The 12,950-nt window shown below is 42.3% G+C and overlaps 1 protein-coding gene across 1 annotated transcript in view; it reads left to right on the top strand.

Moving 5' to 3' along the window:
- ST8SIA6 (ST8 alpha-N-acetyl-neuraminide alpha-2,8-sialyltransferase 6) overlaps positions 1–12,950 on the top strand; it is a 213,759-nt gene that overhangs the window by 133,569 nt on the left and 67,240 nt on the right. The window contains exons 2-3 of the mRNA XM_082258345.1: positions 2,505–2,558; positions 9,711–9,794. Coding sequence (XP_082114471.1) covers positions 2,505–2,558; positions 9,711–9,794 — 138 coding nt within the window. The remainder of the gene's footprint in view (positions 1–2,504; positions 2,559–9,710; positions 9,795–12,950) is intronic.

Genomic DNA, 12,950 nt, shown 5'->3' with positions numbered 1-12,950 from the left:
AGAAAATGTTTATATTAATTTTTTTAAAATGTAAAAAACAATAAAAATAGCTAATTCATACAGGTTATCTGTTATGTTTATGTCTGCTAATAATGATTTTAGTGTATTTTTAGTGAGAATATTGGGGGTGGTGGGGGGGCCTGCCAGGTAGGGTGTAAGGGGCCCCGTGATTTCTAACAGCAGCCCTGGTTATGGTGGCCATGCACAATTTCGATAGAGGATGGATTTATTTTCTGATCAAACTCTTCTGGTAGAAATAATCAATATATAATCAGCGACTCGACCACAAATGGAGAAGTGGATTTCGATTGATTATTTAAATACTAGTTAGATAGTAAGATATGGGTCATATTTCTGATTCCCTCATGTAGTGATAGTCATACACACTTTGACAAATTATCAGCTTCTTTTCCGATCAATCTCATCCAATAGGAATAATCAATCTATAATAGACAACCCATTCGATCGATATGCCACACATGGGGAATTGGTTTTGTAAAATAGGTAACCAGTTGGCAACTGCCCCTATAGCAGCTTTACTATTAGAGGGTGGCCGCTCTGTGCAGAATCATACACATATGCGTGATTCTGCACTTCTGGGTAGGGGGCGTGTACCACTTTTGCTGTGGTTAGTCACAGCAGAAGCTGATCAGCAGGTGCCGGTCAATGGATGACTGCCAGAACCTGCTGATTGGTGTGGAGACACACTGGACAGAGCTCTGCATATGTAAACAATACAGAGCCCTGGCCTGTCAGTGGGGATGTGCAGGATTTTGTTTCCCTACAAAGCAGGGTATAAAATCCAGAACATGCCTTAGTGAAAGCACCACACATAGTTCACAAAAACACTGGTTAGGCACACATTTAACCCTTTGATTGCCCTAGATGTCTAACCCCATTAGTACAGTGACAGTAAATATTTTTTGCACTGATCACTGTATTAGTGTCACTGGTTCTCACAAAGTGTTAAAAGTGTCAGTTAGTGTCAGATTGACCGCCACACTATCACAGTCCTGTTATAAGATGCTGATCATGGCCATTACTAGCAATAGAAAAGTAAATAAATAAAAATTCCAGTGTGTATACTATAGTTTGTAGACGCGATAACTTTTTTGCAAACCAATCAATATACGCTTATTGGGATTTTTTTTTAACCAAAAATATGTAGCAGAATACATATTGGCCTAAATTTATGGGGGTTGTGTTTAAGATACGATTATAAGTTGCAAGCACAAGTCACAATCGCAAGTTGTTTATCGCAGCTCTGTCGATATTGATGATCTGATCGACATCTCAGGTGCTATCCTGATCTTTCCTTTACTACATAGTAATGGTAGGTACACACAGGCAAGTTTTTTTTTTCATTCAGAAGAGTCACTAAAGAGCTCGCAGTACCAACTATACGATGTTGGTACGGCGATTGCCCCACTGTGCTATTGTGTTCTGACAGGGGGACTGCCCCCCCCCCCCCCGCCAGAGCTCACTGATCGGCTGCTGGTTTTCCAGCATGCCCATGTGACGGAAGCTAGAGGCTAAGCTGGCTTGTCGGGCAGTCTGCTGTACACACTGGCCAAATGTCAGCCGCTTTCTGTTGAACCAGCTGGTACTGACCGATATTCCTATGTGTACCAGTCTTAAAGTGGTTGTAAACCTCAGACATGAAATATGAAGAAAGCATATCCCTCTATAGTGTGTGCTTGTCTCAATCCAGAGCACTAAGTGTCAAGTCTGTCTTCTGCTTTGTTCCTCTGCTATCAGCATGAATCAATTCTGACAAGTTTTCCTGACAACAAGAGGAAAATGGTGACAGGGGAGGAACTTCCAGCTCTGTCCCTGTGTGCTGTGTGAAGGGGGGCATGTCCCTTCCCTCCAATCAGCTGCCAGACCTCTCCTCACTGAGCTCTGCAAAGTGTAGCTTCAGCTCGCCTCCCCTTTTTTTACGATAGCTCAGATAAGCTTTACAATTCTGGACTTTGAATGGATGTACAGGACAGATGGCTGCAGATAAACAGATGCAACTTATGTAGGAGGCAATTTCTGCCACTCAGATAAGTCCCCAATGACACCATTGTTCCTTTTTAGCTATCTGTAGAGGGGTAATTATTCCCAATGATGACAAGATTAAGGAGCATTCTTCCCACTGACTGCTGTCACACTAATGTATCTTGAGTTGTAGATTTTTAATTTTTAGAAGGGGTTCCCTGAGACCAAAATTTATTCCAAGGGTTCCTCTGTGTTGAAAAGGTTGAGAAAGGCTGATCTAGGTAGTGAAGCTTCAGAGTGACAGCCGGGGAATCTGTACTTTTAAAAACAAGTCAGCAAAGGCAACTACATTATTTTTTGTCCTGACAGGTTTCCTTCCAACAGTTGTCTAATCTACGCAGGTTTCTATATTATTTTATTCATCCTGGCATTGTGACTATAAGCAGCATACTGATAACAAGTGACTTTTGTCTGTATTAGTTCCTCAGCATCATCTAACAGTCCCTCTTTTTTCTTCCTAGCCCAGGAAACATCACCACCAGAGTGGGATTAGTCAAGCCTGAAGTCAGCCACATGTAAGTCTGGACTTTTTTAAAATCTTACTATAATTTACGCATGCTTGCAGGAGGTGCAGGTGATGTCCCTATGATATATAGATACAGTATATATACACTATATTGTCAAAAGTATTGGGACACCTGCCTTTACACGCAGATGAACTTTAATGGCATCCCAGTCTTAGTCCGTAGGGTTCAATATTGGCCCACCCTCTTTATGGACCTTGCTTTGTACACTGGTCCAAATCATTTGGTGAAGGGTGGATTATGGTGTGGGGTTGGTTTTCAGGGATTGGGTTTGGCCCCTTAGTTCCAGTGAAGGGAACTCTTCAGGGCATCAGCATACCAAGACATTTTGGACAATTTCATGCTCCCAACTTTCTGGGAACAGTTTGGGGATGACCCCTTCATGTTGCAACATGACTGTGCATCAGTGCACAAAGCAAGGTGCATAAAGACATGGATGAGCACATTTGGGGTGGAGGAACTTGACTGGCCTGCACAGAGTCCCGACCTCAACCCGGTAAAACACCTTTGGGATGAATTTAAGGGGAGACTGTGAGCCAGGAATTCTCGTCCATCAACAAAAAATAAAACTTAGCCATGGAGAGAGGCCCCCAGCAAAAAAGTGGTCATAAATTGACAAGACAGACAGGTAATAGATGTAAAGGTGCCTAATTTTATTACAAAATGTAAAAAGTTGAGTAAAAAAGCAAATAAACGTCAATCATATTAGTTGGCTATGGTAGAGATGACAGCATGCAATAGGTCAATCGGCCCATCACCCAACATAGATGACCACACAAAACTGACAACATGTAAACATACGTATAGCTGTGCACCAAAAGGGTAAAAAATGACACTTTTTAATTATATGTGTCCAAAAAAGCAGGTGGCTTTTTTACTCAACTTTCTTACATGTAATAAAATTAGGCACCTTTACATCTATTACCTGTCTGACTTGTCAATTTATGACCACTTTTTTGCCGGGGGCCTCTCCCCATGGCTAAGTTTTATTTTTGTTGCCATGCTTTGGTCATTTGACAAGCACGATACAATGTGACATGGTTATACTGATGATTGATCTGGTCCCCAATTTCTTTGGTTTTGGTATTCTTGTCCATCGTCTGTGCCAGACCTTACAAATGCATTTCTGGAAGAATGGTCAAACATTCCCACATACAGACTCCTAAACCTTGTGGACAGCCTTCCCAGAAGAGTTGAAGTTGTTATAGCTGTAAAGAGTGGGCCAACTCAATACTGAACCCTACGGACTAAGACTTGGATGCCATTAAAGTTCATGTGGGTGTAAAGGCAGTGTCCTAATACTTTTGACAATATAATGTATATGAAAGCTGCAACTGATGACTTCCTTATAAAAATTCTTAGTTGCCTTAGTTGTTTGGCCTTAGCCACTTTCTGCCGGCCGTACACATATGTGGACTCTTAGCGGGTGGGCTTTAAAGCAGAGCATATATGCGGCCATGTGTAAACAAATTACCATGCTGAGAGCCCAGTCCAAGACCGATGCATGCTTTCAATCAGGAGCTTTCCGATCATATGACCTTTATGACAGCCAATCACAACAGTTTAGGTAATTGGAATGCCCGACTCCGCTTTCGGGCATTAGAACTTCTTGAAGGGCCAGAAGACGGCAGGGGGAAGTGGTTAAAAAAGCAATATATGTATTTCCTTGCTATCTTTAGTGATAAAATAATTATTACTGAGGTTCATAGGAGAAATGTAAAAATGACTCTGGTCCACAGAAGGTGAACAGGTGTGAGGGGAAAAGGGGTAAATGCTTTGTGTTTCAGAGGCCCAGTGATGAGTGCAAAGGCAGAGAGAAGTCAGAAAATCTTATCAACATACTTGTTCCCCATCAATGCCTTGAAAGCAACTAAGTTATTAGATCAACATGGAGGCTTCTTTTATTCCTATGATCCAACGCACTGCACGATACTCAGGGGAGAACTGGGCCAGGGGGCAGGGGGGCAATTGCCCCCAAGGCCACTCTGATGCCCCATAGAAAGCCTGCACCGCTTCTGCCACAGACATGCCTAAAGGTTTCCTGGTGAAGAGAAATAAAAATTCCCCACCGATGACCTACTGAGTGCGGGATAAAGACAAGGAAAGAGCGCAGCCCTCCCTCCCAGCATGGATGGTTTAAACTATGTCTGAGCAGAGGCCGGTTCCATGCCCCACTGGAGACTCTCCTCCTCCTGCCAGCCCCAACCGAACTGTCCCAGCACCCCCCAAACGCCTCTGCTGGCCAGGTCGGGAAACAAGATTCGGTCAGTGAGTAGAGAGTACCTGGAGCGGAGCTTCAGCCTGAAATGGGGGTCAGGAGAAGGCCGGGAAGAGTGAGAGTAGGAGGGGGGCTGAGTCGCTGCACCATGGGCCTTTGGTCTGTACTTGGGCTGAAAGTTGCCAGTCAGCCTGACGATACAACATTGTGAACGGCGGTCCTGTCATGAGGCTAGGATTTGATACCCTTAGAACTGCCTTCTGAACACCATACTCGGGTTCTACTCAAGCGTTGTTGACTCAGTGCTATGGTATCTGAGTCCACAGGCTCTGGTAAGCAGATTATGCCCATTTGGTGGTGGATTGTCACACATTGGTGATTGAGGCATGGACGGTGGTATTGCTAATTTTGATCCACTGTGATTGCAGCGGGATCTTTATTCTTCTTCTTTGGACTTTTACAGTTTTTTATAGACTTTATTAGCGTTATTGTTTATTTTCACACTTGGCACTTTTGCACTTTATTGTTCACATGACATATATTGTTTGTATATATATATATTCTAAAATTCAGTTGTTCGTACTGTTTAGCTCTGCACTTTTAATCTATATATACTATCACAATGTTTTGTCCATCTTAGTGCGAGCGGCTTTGTATACATTTACATTTAGCGCGGTATTCTTTCACCTATATTTAAGTCAACATGGCAGCCAGGAAGCTAGTAATGGCAATGGCAGCCTATAAAGGACATTTTCTTTATGATAGATGGCCTTTTAGAGTAAATTGTTTATCTGATATCTATTTGAGCTATTTGTGTGCAATAAATTAGTTGGCTTTAAATCTGATGCACCCAAAAACAAACCCGCCAAATGTATCACAGCAGAAACATACAGCTATTTAGCTGCAGTCACTTTAAAAATTGGAATACTAAGAATGTGTTTTCCATTAACAGCTCCAATGTAACATATTTATATGGATACCTGCAAGTCCTAGCAGGGGCCTACACACTTGTAAAGTCGTTTTATGGGCCTTACAATGGAATGGCAAGGCGGTGTTTTTGTTCCACTAAACAACAGAGTTCCGCAGGAAGAGAAATTCATGAATACCCTGTTTTTCGCATGTTGCTTGCTGGTTTCTGTTAGCACTCATGTGTAGGTTTCAGGTAAAGAAAAATAAATGTATAAAAGAGCAGCACCCAAACACCTTAGGAAAATGAGTAAATGACTAGGCATATACGGTATCATACAGTGAATATGTAATGAAAATACCTGTGATAAATATAAAGCTTGACTTTATAAATCTAGCAAGTTTATAGTCCGTGCAAAAAAAAAAAAAAAACTGTGATTGCAGCAGTTCATAAAAGTAAATGTAGCACTGCCCCCTAGAGGACTCCTGAGAATTACACTTTCTGGATTCCCCTGGGTTACCCTTAGCAACGGACAGCAGATAAACAGCAATGAAAGTTCTGGGCTCAGTCAATAATCAATCCAGGGGATGTTGGTTTTGTGTTTTTATTGAGAACTTGGATAGGAGAAGGGATGAGTGGGATACTCCAAATATTAACTATTCACAGTCTTGAGGACAGCTAACTGTAGAATGCGGCAAGGCCGCTGCTTCACTCTGCCACAGAAGTAAAGATGCTTTAAATGTTCCTGCTTGGTTATTCTCTTCAGGGTTCTAAACTTAGCACCCCCTTTACTCTCACTGCCTGTGTGCTGACACCCGTCCGCTGACTCTAGCTTCTGGAGTGGTCCCCTTCCTGGCAGACCCCTGGGCAAGTTCTTCTGTACTCACAGACACTGTTTTTCCAGAGTCACCGTTACCTCCAAACTCCACCAGTCAGCCTCCACTGGCCCTCTGGGTTCAGCCACACTTTCTGGTTCACCAGGCCGACTGCCTGTGACCACCTTCCACAGCTTCAGAAGAGGAGACAGCCATCATCCTCCTTTTGGGACTTGGCTTCCCGCCCAAAGATCCCCTGCCACATGTGCCCTTGGCTTTTATAGTCTATCCCAGGATGCACCACTTGTCTGTGCCAACCCACTGAGACAGTTACAAAAGCCTGTGTGTCACTGGCTGGGTTTCCCCCACTGTCCAACAGGCCTCCCCATTGGACACAATGGGGACATTCCCTCAGCCCAGATGAATCACACATGGACACATGGGACAGGCCTAACAGATCCTGCTCCCTGTGAAGCAGGGAGCACATAGATTTGCCTGCTGTTCTCCTGTTAAGCAGACAGAGCCAAAAACTATTCTGTCAATCTAGCACACGACTAGGAGGGTGCTGCATAAAATATTAGAATTTTAGTGTTTTTCCTTTAATGGCATTCAGATCTCCAAGTGCTCTCCAAAATCCTCACTGTGCTAACCAGCACACCGCACTCACCAGAACACATGGCTGTCCCTTTAAGAAGATATTCCTATAATAATAGCTCTGACTAGGCTATGGGGTTAAAGGAGTGATAGCGGTTAATTTACTAAAGGCAACTAGACTGTGCACTCTACAAGTGCAGTTGTTTCAGAGCTTAGAAAATGGGTTAAAGCTTCACTTTGCAAAGAATGTCCAATCACATGCAAGGAAAATTAAATAAAACAGCATTTTTGCTTGCTCGTGATTGGATGATGGAAGTCAGCAGAGTTTCTGCTCATTTTCTAAGCTCTGGAGCAACTGCTCTTGCAGAGTGCAACTGCACTTTGCAAAGTGCACAGTCTATTTGCCTTTAGTAAATCAACCGCTATCACTCCCAGGAGCCAGCAGTGTGGAATAAATGGAAAAGTAAAGTGGTTCCTGCACTATGGATCTAAAAAATAACCTAAAATGCCGCTGCTCAAAAATCGAGTGATTTTGTGAAGATCAATAAAATGGTACACAGCGCAAAACAGGTATACTAAATAAAGTGCAAAATGAATGTGCAAATTACAAAATGGGTAGGTAAAGCGCAAAGAATGTGCAAATTATGTACAGCTTATATGCAATCTAATATTGCACCAACAACCTCAAATAAATGAATCTCATTAAGGTGCAACAACGGTGCTAATTAGCAAATAAAGTGCAAAATAATTCTTCATAATTCATAAGTGTATATCCATAAAAACAAACCGTGGGTAAATAGATAAATTAATAAAAATAAATGAAAAATATATAAAACAGCACTCTTAAATTCCCAAACAGTCCAATTTTAAGCAAGTAGCCAGTGAAAGTGCAATGTGCTTTTGTGCTCCTTATTATGCAGATCAGTGCCAATCCGTGCCAAAATAAAGTGCAATCTTGTGTGGATCCACTCCCTATGGATACTGCCACTTACCAGACTGCCAGGACCCCGTAGCAATACTGCATGTGGGTCAAAAAGACTTCAGTCCGGTATGGAGTGGGATGCTTCTTTGATCCACTTATAGATTTAGACTCTTCCCTGGGCCAGACTTGCTTCTAGTACTCGATCTCCCCCAGATGGACCTTTTTGGATCAAGTTGGGTTTTTTAGGTGTAGCAGATGCGTTATTTGCCGTACCTTATCCACTTAAGCCCCGGAAGATTTTACCCCCTTCCTGACCAGGACCTATTTTGCGATTCGGCACTGCATGACTTTAACGGACAATTGCGCGGTCGTGCGACGCTGTACCTAAACGAATTTGACGTCCTTTTTTTCCCCACAAACAGAGCTTTCTTTTGGTGGTATTTGGTCACCTGTGCGATTTTTCTGATCATGCGCTATAAACAAAAAAAGAGCGACAATTTTGCAAAAATAAAAATATTTTTCAAATTTTTTTTAACATTTTAGGCCAATTTGTTTTATGCTACATATGTTTGGTAAAAAAAATCGCAAAAAGCTTATTTTGATTGGTTTGAGCAAAAGTTATTGCGTTTACTAACTAAGGGAAAGATTTCTGTCATTTTTGTTTTTTTGTTTAACGCGTAATGGCGGCGATCTGCGATTTTTTTTGCGGGACTGCGACATTGCGGCGGACAGATCGGACCCTTGACTGACATTTTTGACACTTTTGGGGTTACCAGTGACATTACTACAGTAATCAGTGCTATACATATGCACTGTTACTGTAAAATTACACTGGCAGTGAAGGGGTTAACTTTTTTTGAGAGGGAGGGGTTGTGTGTGTCCCTAGGGGCGTGATTCTAACTGTGATTGGCTGTGGCTTGTAAGAACAGAGATCAACGGTCCTACATAGCAGAATCGTATGATCACTATTCTTACACAGGGGAGAATGACAGGTGGCTTTGTTTACACTAGCCGCCTGCCTTTCTCCCGCTATAACGGATGATCGCGAGTGCCCGGCGGACCCGATGCGCTCACACGCGCGGGGGGGTTCGTGAGTGATCGGGAGCGCGCCTCCAGCGGCGCGCGGTCGCTCCCTAGAGCCTCACAGGCTAGCGACGTAGATCTACGTCACTCTGCCTGTGAGGGGCTGACTGCCAACGTAAATAGTCGTGCGGCAGTCGGCAAGTGGTTAAGAAATGTCCAGAAAGGTTGATAGCTGGTCAGCAGTTAATGAAGATGCGGGTTTGCACACCAAGCAACATGGAATGATTTCAGTAAGACGTGTCTATAACATGAATGTAGATCCTGAATATTTGTAATATGCGTATTACTATTACTAGAGATGTTTACATTCCTTGGAATAGGAATAAAAGTGATCAAAAAATAAAACAGGCCTGGTCTATACGCTTAAAGTGACACTACACTAATATCCTTATTCCCCAAATATAATCCATACACACCCACTACTTAATGGCCCTGTAATCTATTTTTCAAGAAATTGTTTCTTCCTGCGTGTTTCTGCCTCCTTGAAATACTTGAACCATTTTTTATTTTTGTCACAAAGGTATACACTTTTTTTTTTCTTTTTTTTTTTTGCTTTCCGTGTTATTACAAAATTCACTTTGATTATTTTTGTATTCAAATTTAGAATCCCAGCACACAACAACTACACAGCCAGATTCTTCTGCAGAGATGTACAGGATCGCCTTTTGTCGGTTTCTTTGAGGAAGCGGTATGTATGAATTATACCCGCTGTGTGCGGTATTGCTGTTAAAGAGCCAATAAAGATAAATCACAAATTGTGTTATACAGAAGAATATTTATGTATAAATATATCTCAGTTCTGTAGCTTGAAAGAACTATATATATATTTAAAAGGCGACGGCAACTCATTTACATAATTTTGGTAAACCGCCTTTTGTAAAAGAGCTTCTAGAACCATTCAGGATTATAGATATATAGGGATTAATTTACTAAAAGCTGTTCACTTTGCAAATGGAAGATGCACTTAACAAGGGGAATTTTCCCCAGAGCTTAGTAAATGTGTTGAAAATTCAATTTGCACAGAATACCCAATCATATGCAAGAAAAATGAAAAAAAAAAAAAACTTGCATATGATTGGCTGATGGAAGTCAGCAAAGCTTCACCTCATTCACTGAGCTCTGGGGAAAAATTTATTTGCAAAGTTTATTTGTTAGAAGACTATGGCGTTGATTTACTAAAACTGGAGAGTGCAAAACTTCAGCTTGTTCAATTACGCTTTGACCAAAAAAAAACAAAAAAACCTGGAAGCAGATTGGTTTCTATGCAGAGCTGCACCAGATTTTAGTAAAATTTTAGGGGGTTGGTTTACTAAAGGAAAATAGACTGTTAATTTTGCTATCATCATCCCACCTCTGAAAAGTGATCTGCAGTGGATTGGTTTTCAGAGGTGTTTGACAATATGTTGTCTCTTCACCACCTCTATTAAAGGATAAATTCATCTTTGGAACATATTCCGTGTTCCACCAGTTTGTAGGGTGGAACATGTAACATGTTCCAGCATCTGCAGCTTCTCCCCCTCTGATCCCCCCCCCCCTCCCTGTGACAGCGGCCGGGGGATCTTCTCCTAACACCCACTGTAATAATTTGAAAAGAGTGCGGCCGTGTGGGGCTTCACACATACAGCCACGCATAGGTGTGCACAGATTATTGCAATAGGGTGTGCATCTAAAAGCTCAAACACATGCATGTGTATATATACTGACCGTTTCAATAGAGCAGTGGACGGTGTCAGTAGGGCAGAGGATGGTGTCAGTAGTTTTTATTTTATTATATTATTTTTTACAATTTTATGTATTAATTATTTTTTTACAGATTTTTTTAGGAGCCCCGTTGGGGGCTTTGCTGAAATATCAGGGGTGTAAACAGGGGAAATCTGCACCACGCAGGGTGATTAGGGTGTGCCCAGGCACACCTGGCACACCCTGTGCGCACGCCTATGCAGCCACGTCATTCATTCACAGTTTCCTGTGAATTAATAGACTACAAGCATCATCAGCTATTGCGTCTGACTGCTTGTAGCTCACAATGAACTACAAGGGCGTTGGTGAGCATCCTTGTAGTTCATTAATCTTCCTGCTCTCAAGCAACTGCCTGTGCTTATCAGGGGTAGTCTGCAGGAGCCAGACATTGCCCCCGCAATCTGCTGATCACGGGTGCAATGCTTTGCAGGCTTCTTAGAAAAGAAATAAAAAAATGCACATTTTTATACCCGCAGAATAAAATGTGCATGAATTATTATTTTCAAAAGGTGAACGTAGCCTTTAACCAAATACCGACCAGCCGCCGTAGTTTTACGGTGGCAGTTCGGCTCTGTCCCGTTAAACGTCATACCTGTACGTCGCTTCGCGGGGGCGCACGCGCACATTGGCCACATGGGAAGCCAATCAGGGGGTCCAGCAGCCGCGATTGCTGCCAGGCACCCCACGATTGCTCCCCGTGGAGACAGAACGGCGGTCTACTGTTGTAAACACAGCAGACCGCTGTTCTGTCAGTGATGAACACAGGGATCCTCTTATTTAGGAACACAGGTCTCTGTGTTAATGCAGCAAGTCCATCCCCCAGACCCCCACACAGTTAGAAAGAACCCCCCTGGGGAAACATTTAACCCTTTGATTGCCCCTATTGTTAACCCCTTCCCTGCCTGCCAGTGTCATTAGTGCAGTGTATATTTTTGGTCCCCAAAAAGTGTCAAAAGTTAGTTAGTGTCTGATTTGTCCTCCCCAATATTGCTGTCCTGCTATAAGTTGCTGATCGCTGCCATTACTAGAAAAAAAAATAAAATAAAAATATCCCATAGTTTGTAGACGCCATAACTTTTGCGCGAATCAATATACGCTTATTGGGATTTTTTTTCACCAAAAATATGTAGCAAAATATATATTTGCCTAAATTGATGTAGAAATTTGATTTTTTTACATTTTTTTTTTATTGGATGTGTTATATAGCAGAAAGTTAAAAAAAAATTTTTTCTCAAAGTTGTCTTTTTTAAAAAAAAAAAAAATATATATATATATATATATATATATATATATATATATATATATAAAAAGCACAGAGGTGATCGAATACCACTAAAAGAAAGCTCTATTTGTGGGGAAGAAAATGACAAACATTTTATTTGGGCACAGCATCACACGAATTGGCAGTTAAAATAAGGCAGTACGGTAACTCAAAAAATGGCCTGGTCGTGAGGGGGGGTAAACCTTCCAGAACTGAAGTGGTTAAAGGGGATGCAGTAAAATGTGGCTCAAATGCATGTTTTATCACCCCCTATCCTCTGGTCCTGGGGTCTATAAACATTCTATACAAAGAGCCAGTTTACTGTCCTCCAGACTTTAGGCCATTAGGAGAAGAAATTGTTCTGGCATCAGTGGGAATTAACAATGCATCTTTGGTATTAGGGGGAGGAATAGTGCCCCATCGCTGGTGTTGGAGGGAGAAATAGTGCCCCAATGTTGGTGTCAGTGGGAGGAATAGTGTCCCAATGTTGGTGTCAGTGGGAGGAATAGTGTCCCAATGTTGGTGTCAGTGGGAGGAATAGTGTCCCGATGTTGGTGTCAGTTGGAGGAATAGTGTCCCAATGTTGGTGTCAGTGGGAGGAATTGTGTCCTAATTTTGGTGTCAGTGGGAGAAATAGTGCCCCAATGTTGGTGTCAGTGGGAGGAATAGTGTCCCGTTGTTGGTGTCAGTGGGAGGAATAGTGTCCCAATGTTGGTGTCATCGGGAGGAATAGTGTCCCAATGTTGGTGTCATCGGGAGGAATAGTGTCTTTTATCAGGGGAAGGAAAAGTGCCCCAAGGGCCAAATAAAGGCAAGCAAAGGGCCGCATCTGGCCCCTGGGCT

The sequence above is a fragment of the Pelophylax lessonae genome (assembly GCF_965119305.1).
Source record: "Pelophylax lessonae genome assembly, chromosome: 5".
In the NCBI taxonomy this organism is placed as follows: Eukaryota; Metazoa; Chordata; class Amphibia; order Anura; family Ranidae; genus Pelophylax; species Pelophylax lessonae.
This window is presented reverse-complemented; position numbering and strand designations above follow the sequence as displayed.